Source organism: Girardinichthys multiradiatus, chromosome 10, assembly GCF_021462225.1.
Source record: "Girardinichthys multiradiatus isolate DD_20200921_A chromosome 10, DD_fGirMul_XY1, whole genome shotgun sequence".
NCBI classification, from domain to species: domain Eukaryota; kingdom Metazoa; phylum Chordata; class Actinopteri; order Cyprinodontiformes; family Goodeidae; genus Girardinichthys; species Girardinichthys multiradiatus.
In genome coordinates this window covers 26,684,649-26,710,572 of record NC_061803.1, presented here as the reverse complement: position 1 = coordinate 26,710,572, position 25,924 = coordinate 26,684,649, and the positions used below count along the sequence as shown (strand labels likewise).

The 25,924-nt window shown below is 40.2% G+C and overlaps 1 protein-coding gene across 10 annotated transcripts in view; it reads right to left on the bottom strand.

The window, feature by feature from the left end:
• cacna1g (calcium channel, voltage-dependent, T type, alpha 1G subunit) overlaps positions 1-23,113 on the bottom strand; it is a 413,040-nt gene extending 389,927 nt beyond the window's left edge. For 8 of the 10 annotated variants that reach the window (XM_047377396.1, XM_047377397.1, XM_047377395.1 and 5 more), the window contains exons 1-2: positions 22,408-23,113; positions 17,905-18,237 (exon numbers count right to left, since the gene is read on the bottom strand). In XM_047377396.1, coding sequence (XP_047233352.1) covers positions 17,905-18,227 — 323 coding nt within the window. In that variant the 5' untranslated portion in view covers positions 18,228-18,237; positions 22,408-23,113. The remainder of the gene's footprint in view (positions 1-17,904; positions 18,238-22,407) is intronic. The other 2 variants (XM_047377404.1, XM_047377402.1) reach the window with 2 other exon arrangements.
• Positions 23,114-25,924: the final 2,811 nt, after the last annotated feature.

The window sequence follows — 25,924 nt, the reverse complement described above, 5'->3', positions numbered from 1 at the left end:
ATACGGATGATTTTGGCATACAGCTCATGAAAACCCAAAATTCCTATCTCACAAAATTAGCATATCATTAAAAGGGTCTCTAAATGAGCTATGAACCTAATCATCTGAATCAACGAGTTAACTCTAAACACCTGCAAAAGATTCCTGAGGCCTTTAAAACTCCCAGCCTGGTTCATCACTCAAAACCCCAATCATCGGTAAGACTGCCGACCTGACTGCTGTCCAGAAGGCCACTATTGACACCCTCAAGCAAGAGGGTAAGACACAGAAAGAAATTTCTGAACAAATAGGCTGTTCCCAGAATGCTGTATCAAGGCACCTCAGTGGGAAGTCTGTGGGAAGGAAAAAGTGTGGCAGAAAACGCTGCTCAACGAGAAGAGGTGACCGGACCCTGAGGAAGATTGTGGAGAAGGGCCGATTCCAGACCTTGGGGGACCTGCGGAAGCAGTGGACTGAGTCTGGAGTAGAAACATCCAGAGCCACCGTGCACAGGTGTGTGCAGGAAATAGGCTACAGGTGCCGCATTCCCCAGGTCAAGCCACTTTTGAACCAGAAACAGCAGCAGAAGCGCCTGACCTGGGCTACAGAGAAGCAGCACTGGACTGTTGCTCAGTGGTCCAAAGTACTTTTTTTGGATGAAAGCAAATTCTGCATGTCATTCGGAAATCAAGGTGCCAGAGTCTGGAGGAAGACTGGGGAGAAGGAAATGCCAAAATGCCAGAAGTCCAGTGTCAAGTACCCACAGTCAGTGATGGTCTGGGGTGCCGTGTCAGCTGCTGGTGTTGGTCCACTGTGTTTTATCAAGGGCAGGGTCAATGCAGCTAGCTATCAGGAGATTTTGGAGCACTTCCTGCTTCCATCTGCTGAAAAGCTTTATGGAGATGAAGATTTCATTTTTCAGCACGACCTGGCACCTGCTCACAGTGCCAAAACCACTGGTAAATGGTTTACTGACCATGGTATCACTGTGCTCAATTGGCCTACCAACTCTCCTGACCTGAACCCCATAGAGAATCTGTGGGATATTGTGAAGAGAACGTTGAGAGACTCAAGACCCAACACTCTGGATGAGCTAAAGGCCGCTATCGAATCATCCTGGGCCTCCATAAGACCTCAGCAGTGCCACAGGCTGATTGCCTCCATGCCACGCCGCATTGAAGCAGTCATTTCTGCAAAAGGATTCCCGACCAAGTATTGAGTGCATAACTGTACATGATTATTTGAAGGTTGACGTTTTTTGTATTAAAAACACTTTTCTTTTATTGGTCGGATGAAATATGCTAATTTTGTGAGATAGGAATTTTGGGTTTTCATGAGCTGTATGCCAAAATCATCCGTATTAAGACAATAAAAGACCTGAAATATTTCAGTTAGTGTGCAATGAATCTAAAATATATGAATGTTAAATTTTCATCATGACATTATGGAAAATAATGAACTTTATCACAATATGCTAATATTTTGAGAAGGACCTGTATATATTAACTTTCATCATATGATACTGCTTCCAATTTGTTATGTTGGCTGTTTTTTTAATTAGTTTAATCTTTTATATTTTTCTTTCCATGCTTGGTTCTGGGGAAGCAGTGATTTTTTTTTTTTTCTGTTAGGCACACTGGACTTCAAATACATTGGAAAAGTCCTCAAGTTGAGTTTATAAGACCTTACTTTATTTTGCAAGGATAATTTATGTATCACGATATTTACAATTACATTGGAATACTTGGTAATTGTTATTTTATTCTATGATTGAAGGCTCTTCACTATGAACAACACCCGTGGCACAAATCTAAGTAATGTGACTAGTCAAAGAAATTTATGCATTTTGCTGCATATTGCATAATTCAGGGTGAAGACGACCAGCCAGCAGCCTTCCTTTTCCTCTGAACTGCCAGTTCTGGTAGCTTCAGGTGGGTGGTTTAATGGGTCTGTAGCTTAAAGTCAATGCTTCAGTGGTGGAAATCAAATGGAGCTCTGATTTATAGGAGCATTAGGATTTTTCTATTCACAACTCAATAAAATACAAGGGCATTTTGAACCAGTAAATTTCTAAGTAGGATGTTTCTTTCTATGCTATTTATGAGATTTCTTCTAAGCCAATCCATTAGCCATTAGCAGCTAAATTCGATTTATCCTTATTGTCTATGCAGATGTGTTCCCTTCTCAACAAGCAAAATTAAATATGGCTCAGAAAAAAAACAGCAGCTCTTAATGTTGTTTAAAATTGTATAACTACAGGTAGCAGACTAGCCATTATGAAGGGCTTTTCCTTGTGTTTAAGTTCTTGAACAAAGATCCTCATTAAAAGCAGACTTCACACTGAGTTCTCTATTCACACCAGTTTTGGTGCTTTCTCGTCCTCACTTCCTTTCACTCTCTCTGCTCCTGGCAACTCTTTCCAATTGTCACTTATCTTACTCATGAGTAATTGGCACTTTCAGTGTGAATGAATGACTAACCCTCATGCAGTTTGTTAAAAGCTTCTCTGTTAGTGTCTGGATCAAGTTCAGCACCTTATATTCAAATTCCATAATTTATTTAAAAACATCTATGTGCCCATGAATACATATTGATTGTATATTCAACAGTGTCGTGAAAAAGTATTTGCTTCCTTACAGATTTCTTCTGTTTTTACTTTTGGCCACTCGTTTCAGGTGACCAAACAGATTTTGATATCAAACAAACATAGCGTGAATAAATAAAAAATGCAGTTTTCAAGTGATGATTTCAAGTATTAGTTGAAAAAAGCTATATATTTATATATATATATATATATATATATATATAAATAGGTTCTATTTAAGGGATTTCTTGATATATATATATATATATATATATATATATATTTTAGCATGTGAGATGTAGATTGCTGGTGTGCTTTTAATCGTTGTCCTGCTGGATAACCCAACTGTCCTTAGGCTTAGATGTGCTGTTCTCTAGGCGTTGAAGAAGCACATCAACACCAAACCATCACACTACCACTACCATTTATTTCAGTATGATGTGCTTTTTTATAAATGCTGTGTTAGTTTTATGCCAGATATAATGGGTCGCACACCTTCCAAAAAGGTCTCATCAGTCTGTAGAAAGATTTCCTAAAAATCAAGATGTTTTTGGCAGATGTTACGTCGGTCTTTTGTGCTCTTTTACGTCAGAAGTGGTTTTCAATTTTGGAACTCTCCTTTTGATGCCATTTTTACACAATATTTTCTGTTTGTTGAATCATAAACACTGACCTTAACTGAGACATGTGAGCCTGCATTGCTGATGGATTGATGACTGATTAACAGGTGCTTGCTAACTAAAATCACCTGAATCAGGTTTGCTAAAGCAGGGACACTTAAAACATGCAGGGCTGTGTGCCTTGAGGACCACGGTTGAAAAATACTGCTTTAGATTTTGTTCTAGGTTCTTTTATTACCACCTAGTGATTGATGCATCCTTGGAGTAATTTGGTTGGCTGACCACTCTTGGCGATGCTCATCTGTGTTTTATGTTTTCTTCATTTGTGGATGATGGCTCTCACTGTGGAGCCCCAAAGCTTCAAAAAGCATGTAAGACTTTCCAGACAATGACTTTGTTTTTCATCTGTTCTCGAACTTCTTTATTTTGGAGCATGCTGTGTTCATTTTTGAGATCTTTTAGCTCACTTGTAGTTGTCAGACAGGTTCTATTTAAGTGATTTCTTGATTTTACACATTTGATAATAGTAGGTCTGGGTGTAACTGGTGCAAGTGAACAAAGAATGTAACTAATTACAGTTAAGTTATGATTTTATATTTTTTCACATAGGATCAGGTTAGTCAGGTAGCTTATTAGCATTTAGCCTTAGTAAACAAAATCATTATTTTTATTAGAATTTTTTCTCTGTTTTTTTGTATTTTTCATGGTTATCTGTCATTTATATTTTTATATTTGTTTGATGATTTGAAACATTAAAGTGTGACAAAAAACAGCAAGAACAAAAGAAATCTTTACTGAGACAAATACCTTGTCATGTCAATATTTTCTACTCTACAAAAATGGCGGGGTTTAAAAGAAGTACAATAAGGCATAACATTTCAGATAAACATTTCATATTATTTTTCACAGAGGTATTACAAACCTCTTGTCACGAGCCCCTGTTGAGGCTGGATCCAAAGTGACAATCAATAATCAAAATAAATCCCTTGCAAATATCATTAAAGGTTGAATGTTACAAAGATTTTTAACCAGAACAACAAAGCCCTACACACACTCACACGCCTCCATAACTACCAGCTCCAATTGTAGTTCGGCCGTGCTCATTACAGTTGTTTGGTTTCCAGTTATGTAAGATGTAGTTCTGCCACTTAATTTCCATCTTAGTAGCTATGCAAGGTGCCATGGAGGCAGGTTCTTGTTCCTAAGATCTAATAGAACAAATAGTATGTTCAACACTGAAAAAATATTAGAATTCATTAATTGTGCAGGAGCGCTGAGTTTCTAGTTGAGCAAAAGCAAAATAGAGCCACATTATGTTAAAATGTCAAAGGGGAGAAATGACTAGAATCACTGCCGAATTGCTAACATACATGAAAGCCCTTTTTTAACTAGTGAGGTAGTCTGTTCCTTTTTCAAATGATGCCTGTTTTTTAAAATTGTTGTGTGTATGTTGTAATTCAAGATGACTGATTTGGCGTGGTAAACTTTAAAAAGGCCTTCTCTTGCTGTTGCTTTTATTGTCGCCTGTTTATCAATAAATAGAAAAAGGATGATGAATCAGCTTTATTAATGAGAAATCAATGTAGGGCTTTATAAATCTGGTTAAAAAAAGCAATTAACTTGCTCTTTGTCTGTATACCATTTTAGTCATAAAGTACACAGAGTTATAATGCATCTGGGATTTGGATTTGGACTTGGATTGTGCTCAAGCCAATTTTGGAAGCATCATACTTGGACTGAGTTATTAGCTTTGGCTGAATTTGAGCCATTTTAAGGCCAAACTTCTTTTATGAGCTGACTTTTGATTCTGTTTAGATGGATCAGACATTTCTAATGAAGGAGCAGAAGGATCAAACCAGCAAAGATTGAAATAAAGTGCATTTTGTCTTTCATACCTGCCATTTTAAGAACACAAAAGAAACATTGAAGTATGATGTGTGGGAATGAGCTTTTCTCAAACAGCACTTGTGGAGATTTTCCAACAAAGTTAAAACATAAACTTTTTAGTCCATGCAAGACCTCTCATGGGTTAAAACAGCTAACAGCAGATCCAAAAGGACACTGGTTCTGTCATATCCACGGTGGTTGTGTGCAGGCTGGGTGCAGTGTGTGTTTTTTTTGTGCTGTGTTTCTCTCCTTCCACTCAGGGTGTGACTGGCAGGTGCTCCTGCACAGCTGTTGCTCATCAGGGAGCAATTAACCTGGGCTTAAGGGGAGTGGAGAAGCAGAGGGAGGCGTCAGCTCGTTGTCTCACTTCAGTGGTAAACAGCTAGACCTCTGCTGCTCTGCAGTTATCTCACCGATCACTGACTTTTTGTGTTTTCTCTTCTGCCTCTTATGAAGATGGTTTCTGTCGGAGATTCTGTGGTTTTTTTGTGCCTCCGGTTAATTCTCGTCATGTTCTGAGGATCAAGGTAATTGAAGCCTCAATTGTCTCAGCTGTGAGCCTTCACTCTGCTTCCTTCCCGGACCCAGGTTTTCTAGAGCAGCATACACCTGCTTCTGAGAATCATTCACCTGCCTGTCCACTCTCCCACGGAAATACCCCTATATGGAAAAGGATCAAGAAACAAAAAAAAAAAAAAACACTGAGCCTGAAAAGCCTGGAGACACTTTCCCCTTCAACTGCACCCATCTGCCAACCTCAACCATTGTGGGACACAATTATTCCTATCTGGTTTTTTCTGAGAGTCCTGGCTTCGTAAGTCCAAAACCAAAAGAAACTGTTTCATATTTTGCCATTTTATGCAGGACCTCTCTAAGCCTCTCTGTTTCCTCTCAGTGAGACCCCAAACCTGTCGCTGATCCAGTCCTGGTTCCAGATCACATTTACTCATGTAAAACTTAAACTGTTAAAACGTTGCCTTGGTTCACTTGTGGTTGTGTCATTCAGTCTGGTAAAAACCCACTATGACAGGTTCTGCACAATCTGAAAGACCTCAGTTGTGTTCCAGGCCTCCCTCAGTGACAATAACATATTTGCATACTACCGACCAACTGGTTTTAACCAACCAGAGCAATGCTAGAACTTAGAAAAAATATTAGAACACACAAAAGTAGAGAAACAAAACTGCATTTTGAAACATAAACTTTCTTAATCTATTCTAATAATTAAAAGGACAAAAAGTACTTTGGGATAACTAATGGTTGATTTGCTGTGAAGTTGAAAGGAAATCATATGTGGCTTTCAAATTTTTTTCACAAAACAAAATCAAAAAGTGTCACATGCATCATACATTTAAGCCTTCAATTATTCACACCCCTGGCAGATTTAGATTAAAAATTATTTTCAGTCAGCTAGGAAGTGTTTTGGTATGCGGTTCAGCGGGACCAAAGTGGCAACAGGACATAGGCAGGTGCATGGTGGAATGCATGTATTTTAATTAAGAGGATGACTTACAGGATGCGAAGGAAACACGGGATCCAGAGAGAAAGCAATTGTTACAACGGCGATGACAGCAGACGACTTAACAATGAAGGGACAGAAAACAGGAACCTAAATACAGCTACATGGAAAACAGGTGGGTGCAATTAATGAAACACAAGAAAACAAAACCCCAAAGTTCAGGGGGCCAAAGTCACAAAATTCTCAAGGCAGGTGGTGGAAATCAGGAACCTTGGAGGATGGCGGTGGCAATGCAGCCCTGGATAACCGGAGAAACCACAGAGAACCTTGTCTGGATGCTACGGTTGAGCTCTGGTGACTGGGACCAACAGAGCAGCTCTGGAACAGGGACACAGAGGAGCTCAGGAAAAGAAACACAGAGGAGCTTAGGTACAGGAACACAAGCCGAGTCCACCTGGACACCCTCATGAGAAAACTCAGGGGCAACAAACACAAGGCGGGTCCACCTGAAAACCCTTGTTGGAGACCTGAGGAGCAGGGGCATGAGGCGGATCCACCTGGACACCTTTGTTGGAGACCTTAGGAACTGAAGCAAAAGGCAGCAGCAGCAGCTTGAGGCAAGCTGGAGCTCTTAGACAGCAAGGAGCAGGCTCAGGAGCTTTCAGGCAGCGAGGAGTAAGCTAAGGTAGTTTAAAGCAATGTAAGGTGGGCTCTAGGACCTGGAGGGGGCGTGGAGCAGGTTCACAGACATTGAGCCAGTGCGGAGCAGGTTTTGGAACCTTGAACAAAAAGTCAGAATTAGCCTCTGAATTGGCCAAATGAGCTGGATTGTCCACTAAAGTCTAACACCGGAGCCGAAGGAGCTGTTTGGATGCGTACTTTGTGGAGGAAGTGCAAGGCATCAGGGTCAGAGGATGCCTGCGTGGCATGACGTTTATTCCAGCATCCTCTACTCAAGCAGGGTGTTCTGCTCTGGCGTGACAGAAAGGATATGTATCGCTGAAGGCCAGTTACTAGTGATGGAATTGCCAGCTCAGAACCCCAGAATGGCAATCGCTGCTCCACCTCTTCAGACCACCACGTTTTTCTCTGCCTGCTGACCTGCATGACCTCCACACCTGTTGCCTGGTCCTTCTTGTAGTTGGATCATTCTTTGGTCATAGTATGCGGTTGAGAATGACCAAAGCGGCAACAGGATATCGGCAGGCGCATGGTGGAATGGATGTATTTTAATTAAGAGGATAAAAAAGAGAAACCGGAGAGACAGCAATGACAACAGATGAAATGACATGACAGAAAACAGGAACTTTAATAAAACTGAGGTGAAAAGATGTGCAACTTATGAAATACAGAGAGGTGCGGATCATGACAAGCAGTTAGTTTCTGGAAGGATGTGAGACATACATTTTCCAAAGGATAATGAAATAATTCAAAAGAAGTTTGCATTCAGGGCTGCATGGTGGCACAGTTGATGGCACCGTTGCCTTGCAACAAGAACGTCCTCCGTTCAACTTCCGGTCGGGGGTCTTTCTGGCTCAAAGTTTATCTGTTCTTTCTTTCTAGATGAAATGACTAAAGGAGCTACATCCACTAACATTTACTTTTCCTTCCCATAGAAAGTACTCCTGGATCGGTGCTTCTGTGTTCTTTTTGTGTCTCTGCTCTGTTCTCTCAAACCCCCAGTCGGTCGTGGCAGATGGCCGCTCACACTGACCCCGGTTCTGCTGGAGGTTTCTTCCTGTTAAAAGGGAGTTTTTCCTCTCCACTGTCGCTACATGCATGCTCAGTATGAGGGATTGCTGCAAAGTCAACACCAGTGACTGTCCACTCTCTACATGCTCAACCGGGAGGAGGGAATGCTGCAAGTCACTGACTGGATGCAATCTGCTGGGATTCCTTAGACAGAAAAACTTTTTATCCAATTTGAATAAATAACAGAATCTGACTGCACTGTTCAATGATTAGGATTAATTGGAATGTATGTACCTGACTTTTGTGAATGTGCCTTGAGACAACATGTGTTGTGAATTATATAAACTGAATTGAATAGAGTTCTCCCCGTGAATGCGTGGGTTCTCACAGGGTACTACGGCTTCCTCCCACAGTCCAAAAACATGACTGTTAGGTAAATTGGTCTCTTTAAATTGCCCTTAGGTGTGAATGTTTGTTTGTCCTTTGTGTTGCCCTGCAATGGACTGGTGACCTGTCCAGGGCGTACCCCGCCTCTCGCCCGTAAACTGCAGGAGATGGGCACCAGCTACCGTGTGACCCTGTAGAAGCGGGTATAAAAAATGGATGGATGGATAGTTTGCATTCATGACCCGAATGCAAATAGTTTAGAAGAAAAATCTTCGTTCTTTGTGCAGTTCTTTTTCAAAAACACTAACATGTCAACGTTTTCGGGCAAGAGCCGAGCCCACTCCACACTGGCCTTTCACCTCTCGTCACAAATATTACAGCGAGCGTAATCTGCATCGCATTTTAAAAGGGGAGCCATACTTTGTAGCCCTTTCTATCAGGCATGCTTGCTTGTTGACTGTACCGGCGGATACCGACGTCATTATATATGCTCTTGTGCCTGAAATGCTGTGTTCATATCTGGCATGAAAAATCGCTCACTTTTCCACTTCTCCAGTGTCACAATGATGCGTTTAGGTACCGATAAATGGTACCATTTGATTTTATGTGAATCGGTACTGAATAGTATGAACGGAATAAATATATGAATGTGTATATATATATATATATATATATATATATATATATATATATATATATATACATATATATGTGCTGTGGGAAAAGGCTTTCTTTTACCAGGGACAAGACCATGTATCATTTTGCTCCCATTTCATAATTTTGCTATAGTATGCCTTAGTCTATAATATCCCAACAAAAAACATTGTGGTTGTAACATGACATGTGATTTGGTTCAAGGGGTCTGGATACTTTTGCAAGTAGCTACACTTGCAAGTCACATCACTTGGAGAGACACTTGGAGAGAAACACAAATCCAAGACTGGAATCAGTTCAAACACGGATTAAGAGTCTCACTTGGCTGACTAGATGAACTCTTCATCAAGACCTCTTCAGTACATAAGCAGAGCTCATTTGAACGTCCTGGCACGTGAAAGCAAAAACATATTTCATGAAGAGAATCTGGAAAATGTACGCACAGCTTATGGCCCCTTAAATATTGACCCATCATCCTTCACACCTATGTTTAAAGGTTCTGATAGAATTTAAAACCAAGATCGAACTTGACAGGGTTTAAAATTCTCCTAAGAGCTGAGAGAAGGGTATGGGGTGCAGCAGAGAGGGAGAGTGTGAAAGTAACGTTTTTGGCGAGTAAACTCCTGCTTTCTTGAGTCTTAAAAATGCTCTCTAAAATCCCACTCGGCTCTCTAGCTGAGCCCCTGCCTATACTTTATTTTCTCCCTTTTTTCTTCCCCCGCGTTTCTGCTTTTTTTCCCCTCCTCTTTTTCTTGTTCTTCCTCCACTGGTTTTGGAGGCTGTCAAAGATGGCATACACACCTCCTGGCTCTCCAGCATTTCTACCCCAGAGGAAGAAAAAGAATGTTAAGGGGTTAAAGAAAAAAAAGTGGCAAGAAAAGATGAGGGGAGGGCCAGAAGACATATTCTGCTGATTAAGTAAGTGTTTGCTTCAGCCTTTATTACCTGAAAGGCACAGCAGAGCCTTGAGCTTCAGAGTGACCTGAGTGCCTGCTTTGCAGATATACAGAACCTCTAACAAATGTATTCATTTCATGCCACATTACAAAGTAAAATATTTTATTAGGATTATCTGTGAAAAAACAACAGAAAGTAATGCATAGTTGTGACATGGAAGAAAAATTATAGTTTTCAAAATATATTACAAATCTAACTCAGAAAAGTGTTGCCCTAATTGGTGTTCAGTGCACTATACTCTTATACTCCTAACTGAAATCCAGAAACCCCACAAGTCACTTAATTAGTAATTAGAGATGGGACCCAAATTTGACCACCACACTAATCAGATTGTTAGTTGTAAACAGTCAGTCAGTCAGTCGGGGAAGCTGGTGCCTATCTCCAGCACTCTATGGGCGAGAGGCGGGGTACACCCTGAACAGTAGTTGTAAACAACTAAACAGTAAAATCAACAGGATGTGCTAGTATGTCATAAAATCACAATGAAATACAGAAAGAAAGCAAAATGCCTTACTCAAGGTTCATGAAAAAACAAGAAAAAAAACTTGTTAAAACAAAGCTATTTGTATTGTGCCACAAGCCATGTAGAGAAATGTTTCCTAGATCTGGTTCTCAGGGTCCACTGTCCTTCAAGTATTAGATATTTCACTGCTTCAGCACGCCTTATTTGAATGAATTGGCCATTAACAGGTTTCTGCAGAGCTTGAGGACATGTTGCAGTAATGCAATCATTGGCATCAGATGTGGTGGAGCAAGTCTAATCCTAAACTCACCATCCCCACTGCAAAACAAAGTGGTGGCAGCATCAGGCTGTGGGGATAACATTCAACAGGTACATGGAAAATTGGTAAAATCGATAGAGTTAAATACAGGAAAGCTATGTTTCTTTTTTCTTCAATTCCAGACACATACACTACTGCGTGTTGGTCCATTACATTATATCTCAATAAAGTCCACTGAATTTTTTTGATTATATTGTGAAAATGTGTAAGGACAGTAAACCAGGAGCAAATGAAAAACAAGTCAGTAGCAAATTCAGCTTAAACCGCCACACACCCTTGTCTATTTTATTTCATTTTGATGACAAACACCTTGCCTGGCCAGGTGTCTTCCCTCACTGTTGTGCACAGTGTAATCCTCTGCTCGGATCACTGTGAGCAAAAGGATACAGAGCACAGGACTTGTTGCCAAAGTCCCTTCCTCCTCCGTCTTGGCACGACATCCATTTCCCACCAGTGACGAGACACCTACGGGAGTCCTGTGAAAGTGTGTGTATGCTTGTGATAAAGAGGTGGTTACACAACCTCGCTCTTTATCATACAGAGATTCTGCAGGAATCGTGCAAAACCAGCACGCTGGCAACGCGTTGGGCAAAACATCACTCAAAGCATGAACCCACGGGGGTTTCAAATTAGGCTCTAAATACCTCACCAAGCATTGAGGGATCTTAATTACTTCAGACTGTTGAGAAAGACCGTGGACTGGCTCAAGCTGAGGGCTTACCGAGGATATGCCCGTTTAGAATAGATTCTGGCCCTGAAATCAGTGGGGCTTTCCTGTGCTGTTGGTTTAGAGCTACAGACAGAGGAAGTCCTCTCTGTGCATCAGATCTGGCTGGTGCTGCTGTTGGTGGTGTGCTGCAGATGTATTTATAGCTGGGGGGTGAGCACCTACTGCAGGATTAATTCTCGAAGCAGAGAGCGCAGAGAGAGGCAGAGGAAGCAATGGTGCACGGATCAAGTAGGGAACAGTTAAAAATATAGCTAAGGCTGCATGCATTTGCTCACTTGGATACAAAAGCATTTTTGCTCAAACACTCAGAGAAATTCATCAATCAACATTACGAGTTACAAACTCGCCGACCTTTTCCTAAATCAGCATAGAAACTTATTAAAGAGCAAACTGAAAGAGAGGAAGCATCAACACAAGGAACACCAGTGCAAACTCACACACAAGTTTGTATTTCTTTAAGGCACTGTATTCACTTCTTTTCACTGCGTAACTCTAACTGAATCTCAATGCACACCTTAGCCTTCAGACTGACCAAGATCCCAAAACTGACAGTCCACCTCATTAGGGGACAGGTTTGGTCCTCATAAGGACAACTGGTTTTGACAAGGTAAGTGAATGTACTAGAAAACAGCCACACACACACACACACACACATACACAAATTAGTATTACTGTCACTATTAGGTCATCCAGCCATTGTCTCTATTCAGGTCGCAAGGGTAACAGGTCCAGCAGTGAAGCACAGACATCCCAAAGAGACACTCTTCAGCTAATTGTGGGGGCTCCCAAAGGGTCCTAGAGAAGTAGGAATAAATAATGCCTTCAGCGACTTCTGAGTCTGCCTTGGGGTTTCCTCCCAGTTGCCCAAACTACCCCAGCTAACTATATTTAATGCGGAGAACTCTACCAAATGATGTGGAACTTCATTACAACTCTGGATGACATCAGGACAACTGTTCTTGACAAGTTAGGTAATTGCACCAAAAAAGGTCCAAAAGAGGTTATAAAATTGGCTAACACTCACAAAAAGAATCAAATGTCCCTGCAAATTATCCACCAGTGACAAAACCTTAAATTCCCTTTCAGCACCTTAAACTCCATACAGCCTCTGAAGTAGATCTGCAAAGCTCTACTTTGAATCAGTTTCAGGAAATTCTGGGAAAAAATAGGTCTTAATTTAATTCAGTTTATTTAGAAATCACTGCACGGTCAAAATGCAATTAATGCAATACAAAGGCAGTAAAAAAAAGAAATTGAGACAGCTTTGTTTGCAACACCAGAAGTAAAACAATCATGTCTTTGGCATTGCGCCCCACATCTGTTTAAATACACAAAGCGTACATGACACATGAATGTCACAATTCCTGTCAAAAGTAACTACAGAAGCCACAAAGACTGACAAAAGTAACTCAAGGGAAAGGGACTTGATCAAGTCTGGTGGAATCACTGAAATTCATCTGAACATTACACAGTCAGGGAAATTTGAGTTGTTGCCTCAACAATCTATTAGATTACTAATTAGTATTACAATCACCCATGCCTTTATCAGACAGTATTTAGAGGTAAACTATTGACCTGGGGAAAAAGTTACCTTTAGACGCCATACAAACTGCAAAGCTACATCCAAAGGTTTCAGAAAAACTCAGGTTTAAATCTATAATTGAGTTTTCAGTGTAATACCTTGCTAATGTAAATCAAAACACAAATCTGAAGTGATTACATTTTGTTAGTGAGTGATTTTTGTCTTCTAAATAAGACTACTGTCCAAACACAGGGCTCTCTGTGGGAAGTGTAGACCAAAAAATCAAATGTTTGAGAATACCAGACTTGAATAATAGTATCATAGATCGCCCCTACTCCCTGTGGAGGCCACTGGGCTCTAATGTAAGACCTTTAAAGATTTGACATTTACAGACATGGAAATCAGCTGTGATCAGTGCAAGCTAAGGCAGATCACAAAGAATTAAAAAAATGAGAGGAGGCAAAGAGAAGGAATTGTAGTCTGGGAGTAAGAGTATCAAGTGCAAATGTCAGCATTGTGAACAATGTTCCTGGAGGAATTTGAGAAGGAGGACAGCTTGACTGTGTCTTAATTAAAGCAGAGACAAATGAGGAAAGACGAGTGAGGGGAGTGGGATGTAAAGCAGCAGATGATGCCGAGGGGATGGGATGGATGGGCGAAGTGATGGATGTATGGCCAGGCAGGGGAGGCGTAGGAGGGAGACAGACAGGAAGAAGAGGAACAGAGGTAATCCAAGGGACAATAGAGTGGCTGTCTGAAACCTTCAGCACAAATAATCATAAACCATGGTAACAGCTCTGTAACTTCTCAGAACTCTATAATGTTCCCTGACTTTATCCAATACCAGCATTGAACCAAACATATCAATAGATGTATTTTTTTTAGATTCGGCTGATTACAAAGGTTTATGCACATGGACCAAGCTTGTTTAGTGCTGAAAAGTAAAAATACAGATTTGTTATATGTTTCAAATAAACATTTGGAGTAGTGGAAGTTGTGTCTGACTGTTACTGTAAATATTGTAAAGATAACTCTGGACTTCTAAAGAGGAACAGGAAGGCTAAGTCAAATACAGCTGAGCTTTCAACCAGAACCTGCACAGAATATGTTGTATTTGTAAATGCCCGGAGTTGGCATGAGCTGGTTAATGCTATGTAGCTATGACGAACTTTACAACAATCACTCTTTAAAAACCACTTAAATTTCACATCATACATTTTCACTGGTTTAAAATCAGTTTAATGAAAGATATTGGAGTGACTAGAGTTTGCTATCTGGCGCATCAAGAAACATTACTGATGTTTCCTCATCTGTTGCTGCACACTGATGCTTGCTGAAAGAAGGATGCTACACTTAACCCTTACTTCGAACTGAGACACATTGAATTGTTCAGAAGTATTTATGGCCTCAAAAAATGTTTTTTGCTTACATCTATAGATCAAAAATCAAAAGAACAAATATAAGAGTACAAATTGATAGGTTATAGAATTTTAGCAGCATTAGAATGTTTTTCTGTTTTAAATAAAAGCTGTTACAGACTGTTTTAAACTTCTGTATTTGTGTGTGTGTTTTTAGTCATTCTATGATATGAGAATCTAATAACATCCCTAGTTGCACTCTGCTGGAAAACTTCGACACAATATAGCAACATTTAAAATGTGACCAAAATACAGAGAGCAACTGCTTTTACAGGTAGTGATGGCAACCTTACTAATAGTGCTAATTGCAAACAAAAACAAATTGCAAATAAAAAAAAAGTTTAAAAAATTCAACATCATATGTCTTCAATTTTGTTTTACAGATATATAAAAGTCTTTAATTGAGGCCTTTTTTGTGACCTCTTTCAATCTCCTACGTACATATGTGGTGTAACACTGCCTCTGTGCAGGGGTAACACACTGTTCATGGCAAGTGTTGGTGAATTACAGTATTACTAGGTATTTTTGTTGCTGGACGTTGCATCTTTTCAGCAGATTTTATCAATGTTTTACACACAAACCAGCACTAAATCTAAGGTAAAAGGGCTCTGGATTGTGGGTATCTGCAGATATCTAAATGTAGATATGTGGATTAGATTTCCAAAATCCATGATTTTTGCATATTAACTGAAAACATTGAAGAAGAAAAACAATCTCAAATGGCTCAATTCTTGCTCTCTTTTCCTTGCAGGTTTGTACACTTATGAATCAATAATACACCTTTCCACCAGGAACGATTCAATAAGCCTTCACCTTCGTCTTCGATGGCTGCTGTTAACCCCAAGGAAAGACTCAATAAACAACCAGGGCAAGTATCAGTGATCTAATTATAACAGGCCCACACTATAGGCCCTGTCACAGGAAGTCAGAGGGTTTTCTTCCCTGACACGCTTTAAGAATAATCAGCTGGAGGCTCTAAGGAACACTAGCACTGACTGTGGAAAAGCTGGAGAAGCTGGAGAACATGCACTGGAGGGCCAAGGCTTTTACATGTGTGCACACATTAGACCTGGGTTGACTTGGGCTTTAATGATGATTTAACAGAGACAAGAGCATTGGGGTCCCAAAGTTTTGCAGGCCCAAAACAGGGATTTTGCACCCTCCTTGATTTTTCCCATCCTTCCTCCATTTTGTTTGTCCCAATAATTAGGATAGATAATCAAGAAGTGAAAAGATTTAAAGTACAATTTATGTGTTTTTATTTTCTTATACCTCTTTTCCAGTTATTGTGAATTTAATCACAGTGTGGGCCAGCTATCTATAACTAAATATAGCGGATTATGTGCCCTGGTCAAGCGTTGTTCCATAATATTTATTTGAATCATATAACCTACAGGGGTTGGACAATGAAACTGAAACACCTGGTTTTAGACCACAATAATTTATTAGTGTGGTGTAGGGCCTCCTTTTGCGGACAATACAGCTTCAATTCGTCTTGGGAATGACATATACAAGTCCTGCACAGTGGTCAGAGGGATTTTAAGCCATTCTTCTTGCAGGATAGTGGCCAGGTCACTACGTGATACTGGTGGAGGAAAACGTTTCCTGACTCGCTCCTCCAAAACACCCCAAAGTGGCTCAATAATATTTAGATCTGGTGACTGTGCAGGCCATGGGAGATCTTCAACTTCACTTTCATGTTCATTAAACCAATCTTTCACCAGTCTTGCTGTGTGTATTGGTGCATTGTCATCCTGATACACGGCACCGCCTTCAGGATACAATGTTTGAACCATTGGATGCACATGGTCCTCAAGAATGGTTCGGTAGTCCTTGGCAGTGACGCGCCCATCTAGCACAAGTATTGGGCCAAGGGAATGCCATGATATGGCAGCCCAAACCATCACTGATCCACCCCCATGCTTCACTCTGGGCATGCAACAGTCTGGGTGGTACGTTTCTTTGGGGCTTCTCCACACCGTAACTCTCCCGGATGTGGGGAAAACAGTAAAGGTGGACTCATCAGAGAACAATACATGTTTCACATTGTCCACAGCCCAAGATTTGCGCTCCTTGCACCATTGAAACCGACGTTTGGCATTGGCATGAGTGACCAAAGGTTTGGCTATAGCAGCCCGGCCGTGTATATTGACCCTGTGGAGCTCCTGACGGACAGTTCTGGTGGAAACAGGAGAGTTGAGGTGCACATTTAATTCTGCCGTGATTTGGGCAGCCGTGGTTTTATGTTTTTTGGATACATTCCGGGTTAGCACCCGAACATCCCTTTCAGACAATTTCCTCTTGCGTCCACAGTTAATCCTGTTGGATGTGGTTCGTCCTTCTTGGTAGTATGCTGACATTACCCTGGATACCGTGGCTCTTGGTACATCACAAAGACTTGCTGTCTTGGTCACAGATGCGCCAGCAAGACGTGCACCAACAATTTGTCCTCTTTAGAACTCTGGTATGTCACCCATAATGTGTGCATTTCAATATTTTGAGCAAAACTGTGCTCTTACCCTGCTAATTGAACCTTCACACTCTGCTCTTACTGGTGCAATGTGCAATTAATGAAGACTGGCTACCAGGCTGGTCCAATTTAGCCTTGAAACCTTCCACACTCAAATGACAGGTGTTTCAGTTTCATTGTCCAACCCCTGTATATTACAGTAGCTAATAGAAAACTTTAAATCATCAGCTATCAGAGTGGGTGCGAAACCTTCCTAATCGGGGTACAAACTGACATATGGTAAGTACAGTACAAAATTATAGAATCTAAAAACAATTTATGAAATGGTGAAGACCAGCACTCCACGTTCAAGAATGTGGCATTTAAAAGGAACTGTTTTAGAAACAAACAAAAAAATTATTTTGGAGGTACACCTACTTTAATATGAACAAGAGCTACAAATCATGAAAAACACAAAACAAAAAAATTAATTAATTGTAATTTGAACTGATTATAAAAATCATGGACTTCCATAACTGGAAGCCCATTTCCTGTTTCATCCGGCCTTGCATATGAGTAAGACTGCAGTTCTAACAAACACATCTAAACCACATTAATGACAACTCCAGGAGAGGCACACACACACAAACACACATTAATGAAGATGAGTTAGTGGGTCCATCACTGCGGAGGTCACCAACCCAAGCAGAAGTTTCTTACCTTTCACATGTGTGCATTAGCAGACTTTGATCTGTTTTTTTAATTTTCTTTTTTAAAAGGATATGGGTTGCAGACCATTTTGAGACACCAGCTCCGGGGACGCGTGGTTTGTTTCAGGTAGAAGAAGACCACTGGGGCCAGCGTGGGGTAGGGCAGACTCTCTCCTCCACCGTGCATCGAACCCTCGTCCCCGGCCGCAGAGATCCCATCAGACGCCGGAGACGCCGCCTCCATCACCAGCTCGCTGCCACAGCTGACACGTTGCCCGCCTCCCGTTCCCAGCCCAGACAGATCGTTGAGCCGAATGAAAGTCCTCGGCAGAAAGGAGCGAGCCTCGGAGCCCCTGGCTTCAGGGAGCGCGGAGAGATTTCCCCCATCCTCAGCCATCACTCAGCTCCTGCAAGTGATCAGATGGTGTACAATTACATGTGAAATATCAGTCTGCTCATGCGACTTTATGAAAGAAATAATAACTTTGTTTTGTATTAACATAGGCTGCCTGAGTTAACTTCTTTATATTTGCTGGATAAAAGATATGAACTACATTTGAATCTAAAGGATGAACAGTGGGATGGTTTTAGAAACATATACTAAGCAAATGAATTTTGGAAGGTATTAAATATAAGTCAATAATATTGAAATTTAAATTAATTCAAATGAAGATGTTGCTTCAGTCAGCCAATAGCTCTTGCTTTTCAGAATTTCATTAATATATTATGCTTAAAAATTTAAGAATTATTTCAGGACTTCTAGTAAACCGTTTCTTTTTTGGAGTGAGATTTTAACTTTGTACACAACTTTGGCTAGATTACCAGCAGCACTAATGCTAATGCTGAAGTCAAACTTTCTAGCAACCTCACCCCATTAAAGGCAGCCATTATGAAGGTACTAGCTGTGGTTGTTAGTAAAAGTGAACAATACAGGTCCTTCTCAAAATATTAGCATATTGTGATGAAGTTCATTATTTTCCATAATGTCATGATGAAAATTTAACATTCATATATTTTAGATTCATTGCACACTAACTGAAATATTTCAGGTCTTTTATTGTCTTAATACGGATGATTTTGGCATACAGCTCATGAAAACCCAAAATTCCTATCTCACAAAATTAGCATATCATTAAAAGGGTCTCTAAACGAGCTATGAACCTAATCATCTGAATCAACGAGTTAACTCTAAACACCTGCAAAAGATTCCTGAGGCCTTTAAAACTCCCAGCCTGGTTCATCACTCAAAACCCCAATCATGGGTAAGACTGCCGACCTGACTGCTGTCCAGAAGGCCACTATTGACACCCTCAAGCAAGAGGGTAAGACACAGAAAGAAATTTCTGAACGAATAGGCTGTTCCAAGAGTGCTGTATCAAGGCACCTCAGTGGGAAGTCTGTGGGAAGGAAAAAGTGTGGCAGAAAACGCTGCACAACGAGAAGAGGTGACCCGACCCTGAGGAAGATTGTGGAGAAGGGCCGATTCCAGACTTTGGGGGACCTGCGGAAGCAGTGGACTGAGTTTGGAGTAGAAACATCCAGAGCCACCGTGCACAGGCGTGTGCAGGAAATGGGCTACAGGTGCCGCATTCCCCAGGTCAAGCCACTTTTGAACCAGAAACAGCAGCAGAAGCGCCTGACCTGGGCTACAGAGAAGCAGCACTGGACTGTTGCTCAGTGGTCCAAAGTACTTTTTCGGATGAAAGCAAATTCTGCATGTCATTCAGAAATCAAGGTGCCAGAGTCTGGAGGAAGACTGGGGAGAAGGAAATGCCAAAATGCCAGAAGTCCAGTGTCAAGTACCCACAGTCAGTGATGGTCTGGCGTGCCTTGTCAGCTGCTGGTGTTGGTCCACTGTGTTTTATCAAGGGCAGGGTCAATGCAGCTAGCTATCAGGAGATTTTGGAGCACTTCATGCTTCCATCTGCTGAAAAGCTTTATGGAGATGAAGATTTCATTTTTCAGCACGACCTGGCACCTGCTCACAGTGCCAAAACCACTGATAAATGGTTTACTGACCATGGTATCACTGTGCTCAATTGGCCTGCCAACTCTCCTGACCTGAACCCCATAGAGAATCTGTGGGATATTGTGACGAGAACGTTGAGAGACTCAAGACCCAACACTCTGGATGAGCTAAAGGCTGCTATCGAAGCATCCTGGGCCTCCATAAGACCTCAGCAGTGCCACAGGCTGATTGCCTCCATGCCACGCCGCATTGAAGCAGTCATTTCTGCAAAAGGATTCCCGACCAAGTATTGAGTGCATAACTGTACATGATTATTTGAAGGTTGACGTTTTTTGTATTAAAAACACTTTTCTTTTAGTGGTCGGATGAAATATGCTAATTTTGTGAGATAGGAATTTTGGGTTTTCATGAGCTGTATGCCAAAATCATCCATATTAAGACAATAAAAGACCTGAAATATTTCAGTTAGTGTGCAATGAATCTAAAATATATGAATGTAAAATTTTCATCATGACATTATGGAAAATAATGAACTTTATCACAATATGCTAATATTTTGAGAAGGACCTGTATATTAAACCACAATTGTCATCCATTGCAAACTTTGCAAACAACCTCTTGGATGCAATTTTTGATAGGCTATTAGCTTTATTTCAAGTTTGATGTCGGCACACTTTACTCCCAAAATAACAGTTGCATGGACTTTCAGTGCTATAAGTGACCATAATCGATATAGTTTTTGGTATCGGATATGCTAAAGGTCTTAAAAAGTTGTGGGAGCATCTTTATAACAAATGAAACAGTAGGAAAAACTACAATCGACGTCATTGCATTAGTTATTAAAAATATCACAACTGCATGTTTTCCTAACAACAGTTGTCAGCTAAAAGGGTTACATGCTGCCTTATAGAATAGAGATAACATGATTATTACTGTTTCAACTGCAATATTTTTACACTATATATTAGCTCTGAACATATGATAGGATTTTATTTAAATTTATTTGAAGTCTATTTGAAAGAGATGCAGTGGATTAATTATGAAAAATCTGCACACATGTGCTATAAAAAATTTTTTTGGAGGCTATTAAAACTTATCCATTATAGTTATTTAAATTTCGATCAAGTAAATTAGTTTTTGAATGTAATATTAAATGATGATTTACATTCTAAAAACATCGGGTACTTTATTTTGGTAGTAACCCTTGAACGTGTACAGTGTTCGGGATACCCTCCAAAATATTTATATGTTTAGTTTTAAGAATTAGTTAATAAACTTCTTAAATGCTCAAAAAAAAATGTATATGTGTTTAAAAAAGGTTTTTGTGCTGGAGCAAGATTTACATCCAGCTTTACCTAGTTTAGCAACAGTGCTAATGCTAAAGTCAAAGTTGCTGGCAAACTGAGCTTCTTAACCCCAGGGCCGTTTTGGCCAATGAACATCTTTGCTGTAGCTGTCGGGGAAAAGGTTTACATTCCACCTTTTTAGAAAAGATTTCAAACGTTTAAAACTATTTCGGCAAAATCTTATCTCTTAAAACTGAAGTTTTTGGTGATTTGTAAAAATGATTTTCAAAGTAGAGACCTTGAAAACTTCTGGTAGTGGTGTATATAGTGCAAGTGGACTGCACATTCAGAGTTTATTACGCACAATCTCCATCTACATTGATTTGGAAGGCCAGAAACCACAACAACACAGTTGTTTTCTGCACTTTCTTTCGCATCTGTCTCGTTTATTCCTTACTCTGTTTCTATTAAACGTCAAATGTGAGCTAAAGTTAATACCTGGGAGGAAATGGTAAACAGTATAAAGTGAAGCATGAGTTTTTTGTCCGATTCATTTGAATCATTAGCCTTGTACTGTTTTAGCCTTGCTCGGGATCACATTTTACGTTTTAATGTCAGAATTATTGATGTTGTCGCCACCTGTTGGCACTAAATAGCATTTTTGTCTGAATTGCATACTATAAAAACAGGTTGTATTAAAAAAACAGCAAATACATATATTAACATATTATATGTAAGTAGTGCAGTTAAGGCATTGGTTGAGTAAGTAAAAAGGAATTGGAATTTGACAAATTTAGTTTTTCTTTTTTAGTTTTTAGCTATTAAATTTGTACCACTTAGAAATATTAAACCCTATCCTAATAAACTGTATGTAATTTGTTAAAGTTATTTAAGAAACAAAAACCCCAAAAAAGTTTACGCAGCATAAATAATCAAACTACACAAACGCAATTTGTTAAAAAATAATTACAAAAATGTACCTGAATAAAATGTCTAAAATGACAGTTTGTTTTTATCAGTGTAAATAACAACAGAAATCGTTTACAAAAAAATGAAAATCAGACCAAATAAAAGTCATTTGTTTAGATGTAACAGATTTGTCAGTTTGAATAGAAATGCGCTTGTTACTGAGCTTCTGAAAATTCAGACAGCTCTGCATTGCTTTTCAGCAGAAAAAAAGCACCGGTCGCCCGCAGTCCATATTATGCGTGTCTATATTATGCAGCATCATACTTATAAAAACACCCATCATGTATTAATTTGATGTACGTATTTCCCTAAAGGAATACTGATCGGTTCTTTGTTTCTGTTTTTTTTTTTACCTGTAATGGACTCTGTAGATGTGCCAAAAGCGCGCTCTGTCATCACATGATCAGTTTCTGTCCTAGCCGTAAAGTCCACACCAGCCGGAGGTTGAAACAAAACTCCATTTGCGAGAAGAGAGAAAAGATTAAACGAAGGTGAGGAGAGCAGCGCGTTTAAGAAAAAAAAAAGCTGAGCCCCTCTCCCTTCTTGTGGATTTGGTGCGTCAAGCGTATATAGTTTCCAGGTGGTGCGCCGCGCTTCGCTGATGCAGACGCGGTGCGCTCAGGCCCCGGTCCCCCCTGGCGCTCCGAGACGAAGCCTCTCCAGGGGTCCTCACCAAAACCTCATGGCCATCTTATGTGAAGAGAGACATTAAACCTTTGTTAGAATAAAGACGCTGCGCAGAAACTTCCTTCTTCTCAGGGCAGATCAGCAAACCCTTTAAAAAGGAGTAAAATAACCAATCCCCAGCCTAGTCCCCAGTGGTTTTCCTCATTCAGGAAGAGAATCCAACACTTTTAATCGCACCCAGTACCGTTTCCAGTGCACTGACTCCTTATCAGTTATATATTCTTAAAGATCCATGGAGATGCGGCTGCGCATCCTCGTCGTTGCGCACTGAAAGCACCGAACACCCTGTCCCCTCCTCCTCTGTTGTTGCGCACATGAAAGACCGGGCGCTCCTGCTCTCGCTCAGGTCTGCTCCAGACTACACAGCTCGGTTCCGTCCATCCACGAAGCTCTCACAGCTGGATGATGATGGGGAAGAGAGAGAGAGAGGGGGGAGTTCATTTTCCCCCAAAACTTCTCGCTCCCCACCGCCGTCCGGCGCGCTGCCAGCTCTGCGCCAATAGGATCTCGAGAACGCTCCGAGCTCCCTCCCCTCCGGCTGGCCTGGATGTCAGTTCAAAATGGAGATGGAGAGGCGATAAAACAGCTGGAATCTTAACAGCCAATGAGAAGCAAGGGAGTGACGGCATGTGAGAGGGGCTGCTACGTGATTGGCGCAGAGCTTTATTAAGAAAAAGTTTGAGGAGGAAAAAAGTTGCTGCACGTGGAATATGAGAACTTCAAACTGTCAGAATGTGAAAAAGTAAGCAAAACTTCTTGATTTTTCTCCAGGCACAACACGAAATTAGCCCCCCTCAAAATCAACCACAGCAAAGTTGACTAATTTGTTTTAAAGTGCCTTGGAAAATAATGCAGAACTCTTGAAATTTCACAAAATTCGTCAACTAAAAACAAACTTCAGCGTATTTTACATGAATTTTATGTGATATACACAAAGTAGGGCGTAATTGTGAAGTGGAAGGAAATAAATGCCTCTCCATTCAATACGACTGAGCGCAAGCGCAAGCCTCTTTCTTTATAGAACCTACTCAGAATAAAATACACACAGGTGGACTCTACCAGTTAGGTGCCTTTTGAATGCAATTGGTGTCATTAGATTTTACTTATGGTAATATCAGTAAAGGGGGGGCACTCATATGCACACCACATTTTATTGAATTTTATTTATGAAAAACCACATCTTATTTTTGTTGAACAATTATGACAATTATGCGCGACTGTGTGTTGGTATTTGCAAAAAAATCCATATAAAACACATAGAAATTTGTGGTTGCATAATGACACCATACCTTGAATAATTTTGCAAGGTTCTGTAACTACCTATCTGATATTGTGTAAAAACTATTGATCAGTCAGCATTTAAGGCCCCAGTGTTCCCTGCAGAGCAATAAACTGGAAGTATTTAATCTATAACAGCTCAATAAAATAAAATAAAAAATCATCACAGTTTGTGTGGGGAATATCAAAAAGTTTATTCCAATACTAATGAGACTCATTTGATCACTTATTTTGCCAGATGTGGAGACCCGAGCCCTGCAGGGATCCTCTCATACATACTGCACACTAGTGGCCACTAGAGGAAGTTGTTTCCCCAGGCTGTTTGTATTTCTCTCTCTTACACACTGTTAGATCCACAGCTGGTTTGCAAACTAAAAGAGCTTGAGGCAGTGCAGATACTAGCAAAGCTGCTCTCTATCTAATCTTTCATGTGATACAGGGATTCATAAACCCGGCCGCATAGGCTCAAAACACACACACACACACACACCCAATCAGTCATTTGGAAAATTATTCACTATGCAGCAGCAGTTTATTTTTATTACAGTGTATGGTCATTGATCTGAGAGCAGGCAGGAGTGAATCAATAGCGAGGAACAATTTCTTTTTCATGGCATCTGTTGCTGCTATAGTGGCAGTTATGAATCACCTGTTCTGTTTACACTGAGCTCACAGTGTAAGTATTCAGAGTGAGAACCACATTACCTAAGAAACATTATACACAGTATATGAGCACAGGTGCTGGAAGATGCAGCAGGGCTAGGTGTGAGTTCTTCTCTGCAAACCTTCAGTTATTGAACCCTAGGTTGCCTCATTAATTTGCTAAAAGACTAATGGAGAAACACATTGATATGGTTCCGTAGGCAGGAATGAGACACTTCAGAGAGAAACAAATAAAACCAGATGCTTGGTAAGGTCTAATACATCACAAAATAATAAGAAGCAATGATGATGCTTTTATTATTCATTGAATGAAATCAAGCTCTGACAATTCAGCACTTTCAACACATCCTATAGCAAGCTGTTATGAGCAGGAATGTGTTTATGTTAAAACTTTGATTTATTAGACCAACATATGTCAATCCTCTGGGGAAATCGTTTTTTCTGGTTGCTGCAGCTCCAGAGGACTCCTTTTGAGGAGCACTGTTTCTGCTGTGTTTTTTTGGACACAGGTGGTTCACCACCTTGGGACCCCGATGATTGGGAGAACTGGTTTAAAGGGTTAGTGTCCATAGGAAAGGACAGGGAATGGACTTTATTGGACTGGAGCCTTTAGGATTTGCAGAAAACTGCAGTTTGTGGGTGGCCTCCTCTCCAACAAAGTGGTGTGGTGGAGCAGAAACATTATGAAGAATGGGAAGCCTAATGAATGGAATATAAAAAAAGACAAGGATTGTCATCATACTAAAACTTTAGACTTCATTCAGATATTAAGAAAAATACTCTATACTAAATACAGTTCAATTCAGCAGTAACTGTTTTGAAGCCACAGGGTTCTCTTTTATAAAGATTAGAAAAATTCCACCAAGTTTAGTATGACAGAATTTTCCATCATCTTAATTATAATCAAACCAATAAATAAAAGAAAATTCTGCACCAATTTGGAAAAAAATATGATTTAAAAGTGTTAATGTTATGTATAGCAAAACAATAAACAAGAAAATACTCAGAAAAAGTGTCAATATTCTTTATAGAGTATTTACCTTGGATTCAGTTGTACAATTAATTGGAAACCAGATATTTTACAGCATAAACAAGGATCTGGTTCATACACAAAATATGTATTTACATTTGAAAAAGGATCTGGTCAATGCAAATGAATTCAGCAGCAGCACTGTTCAGTTTCTGGGCTTCTGGTAATTTTGCATTATATTTTGTTTGGTGATTCAATAGAGTCACAAAGGT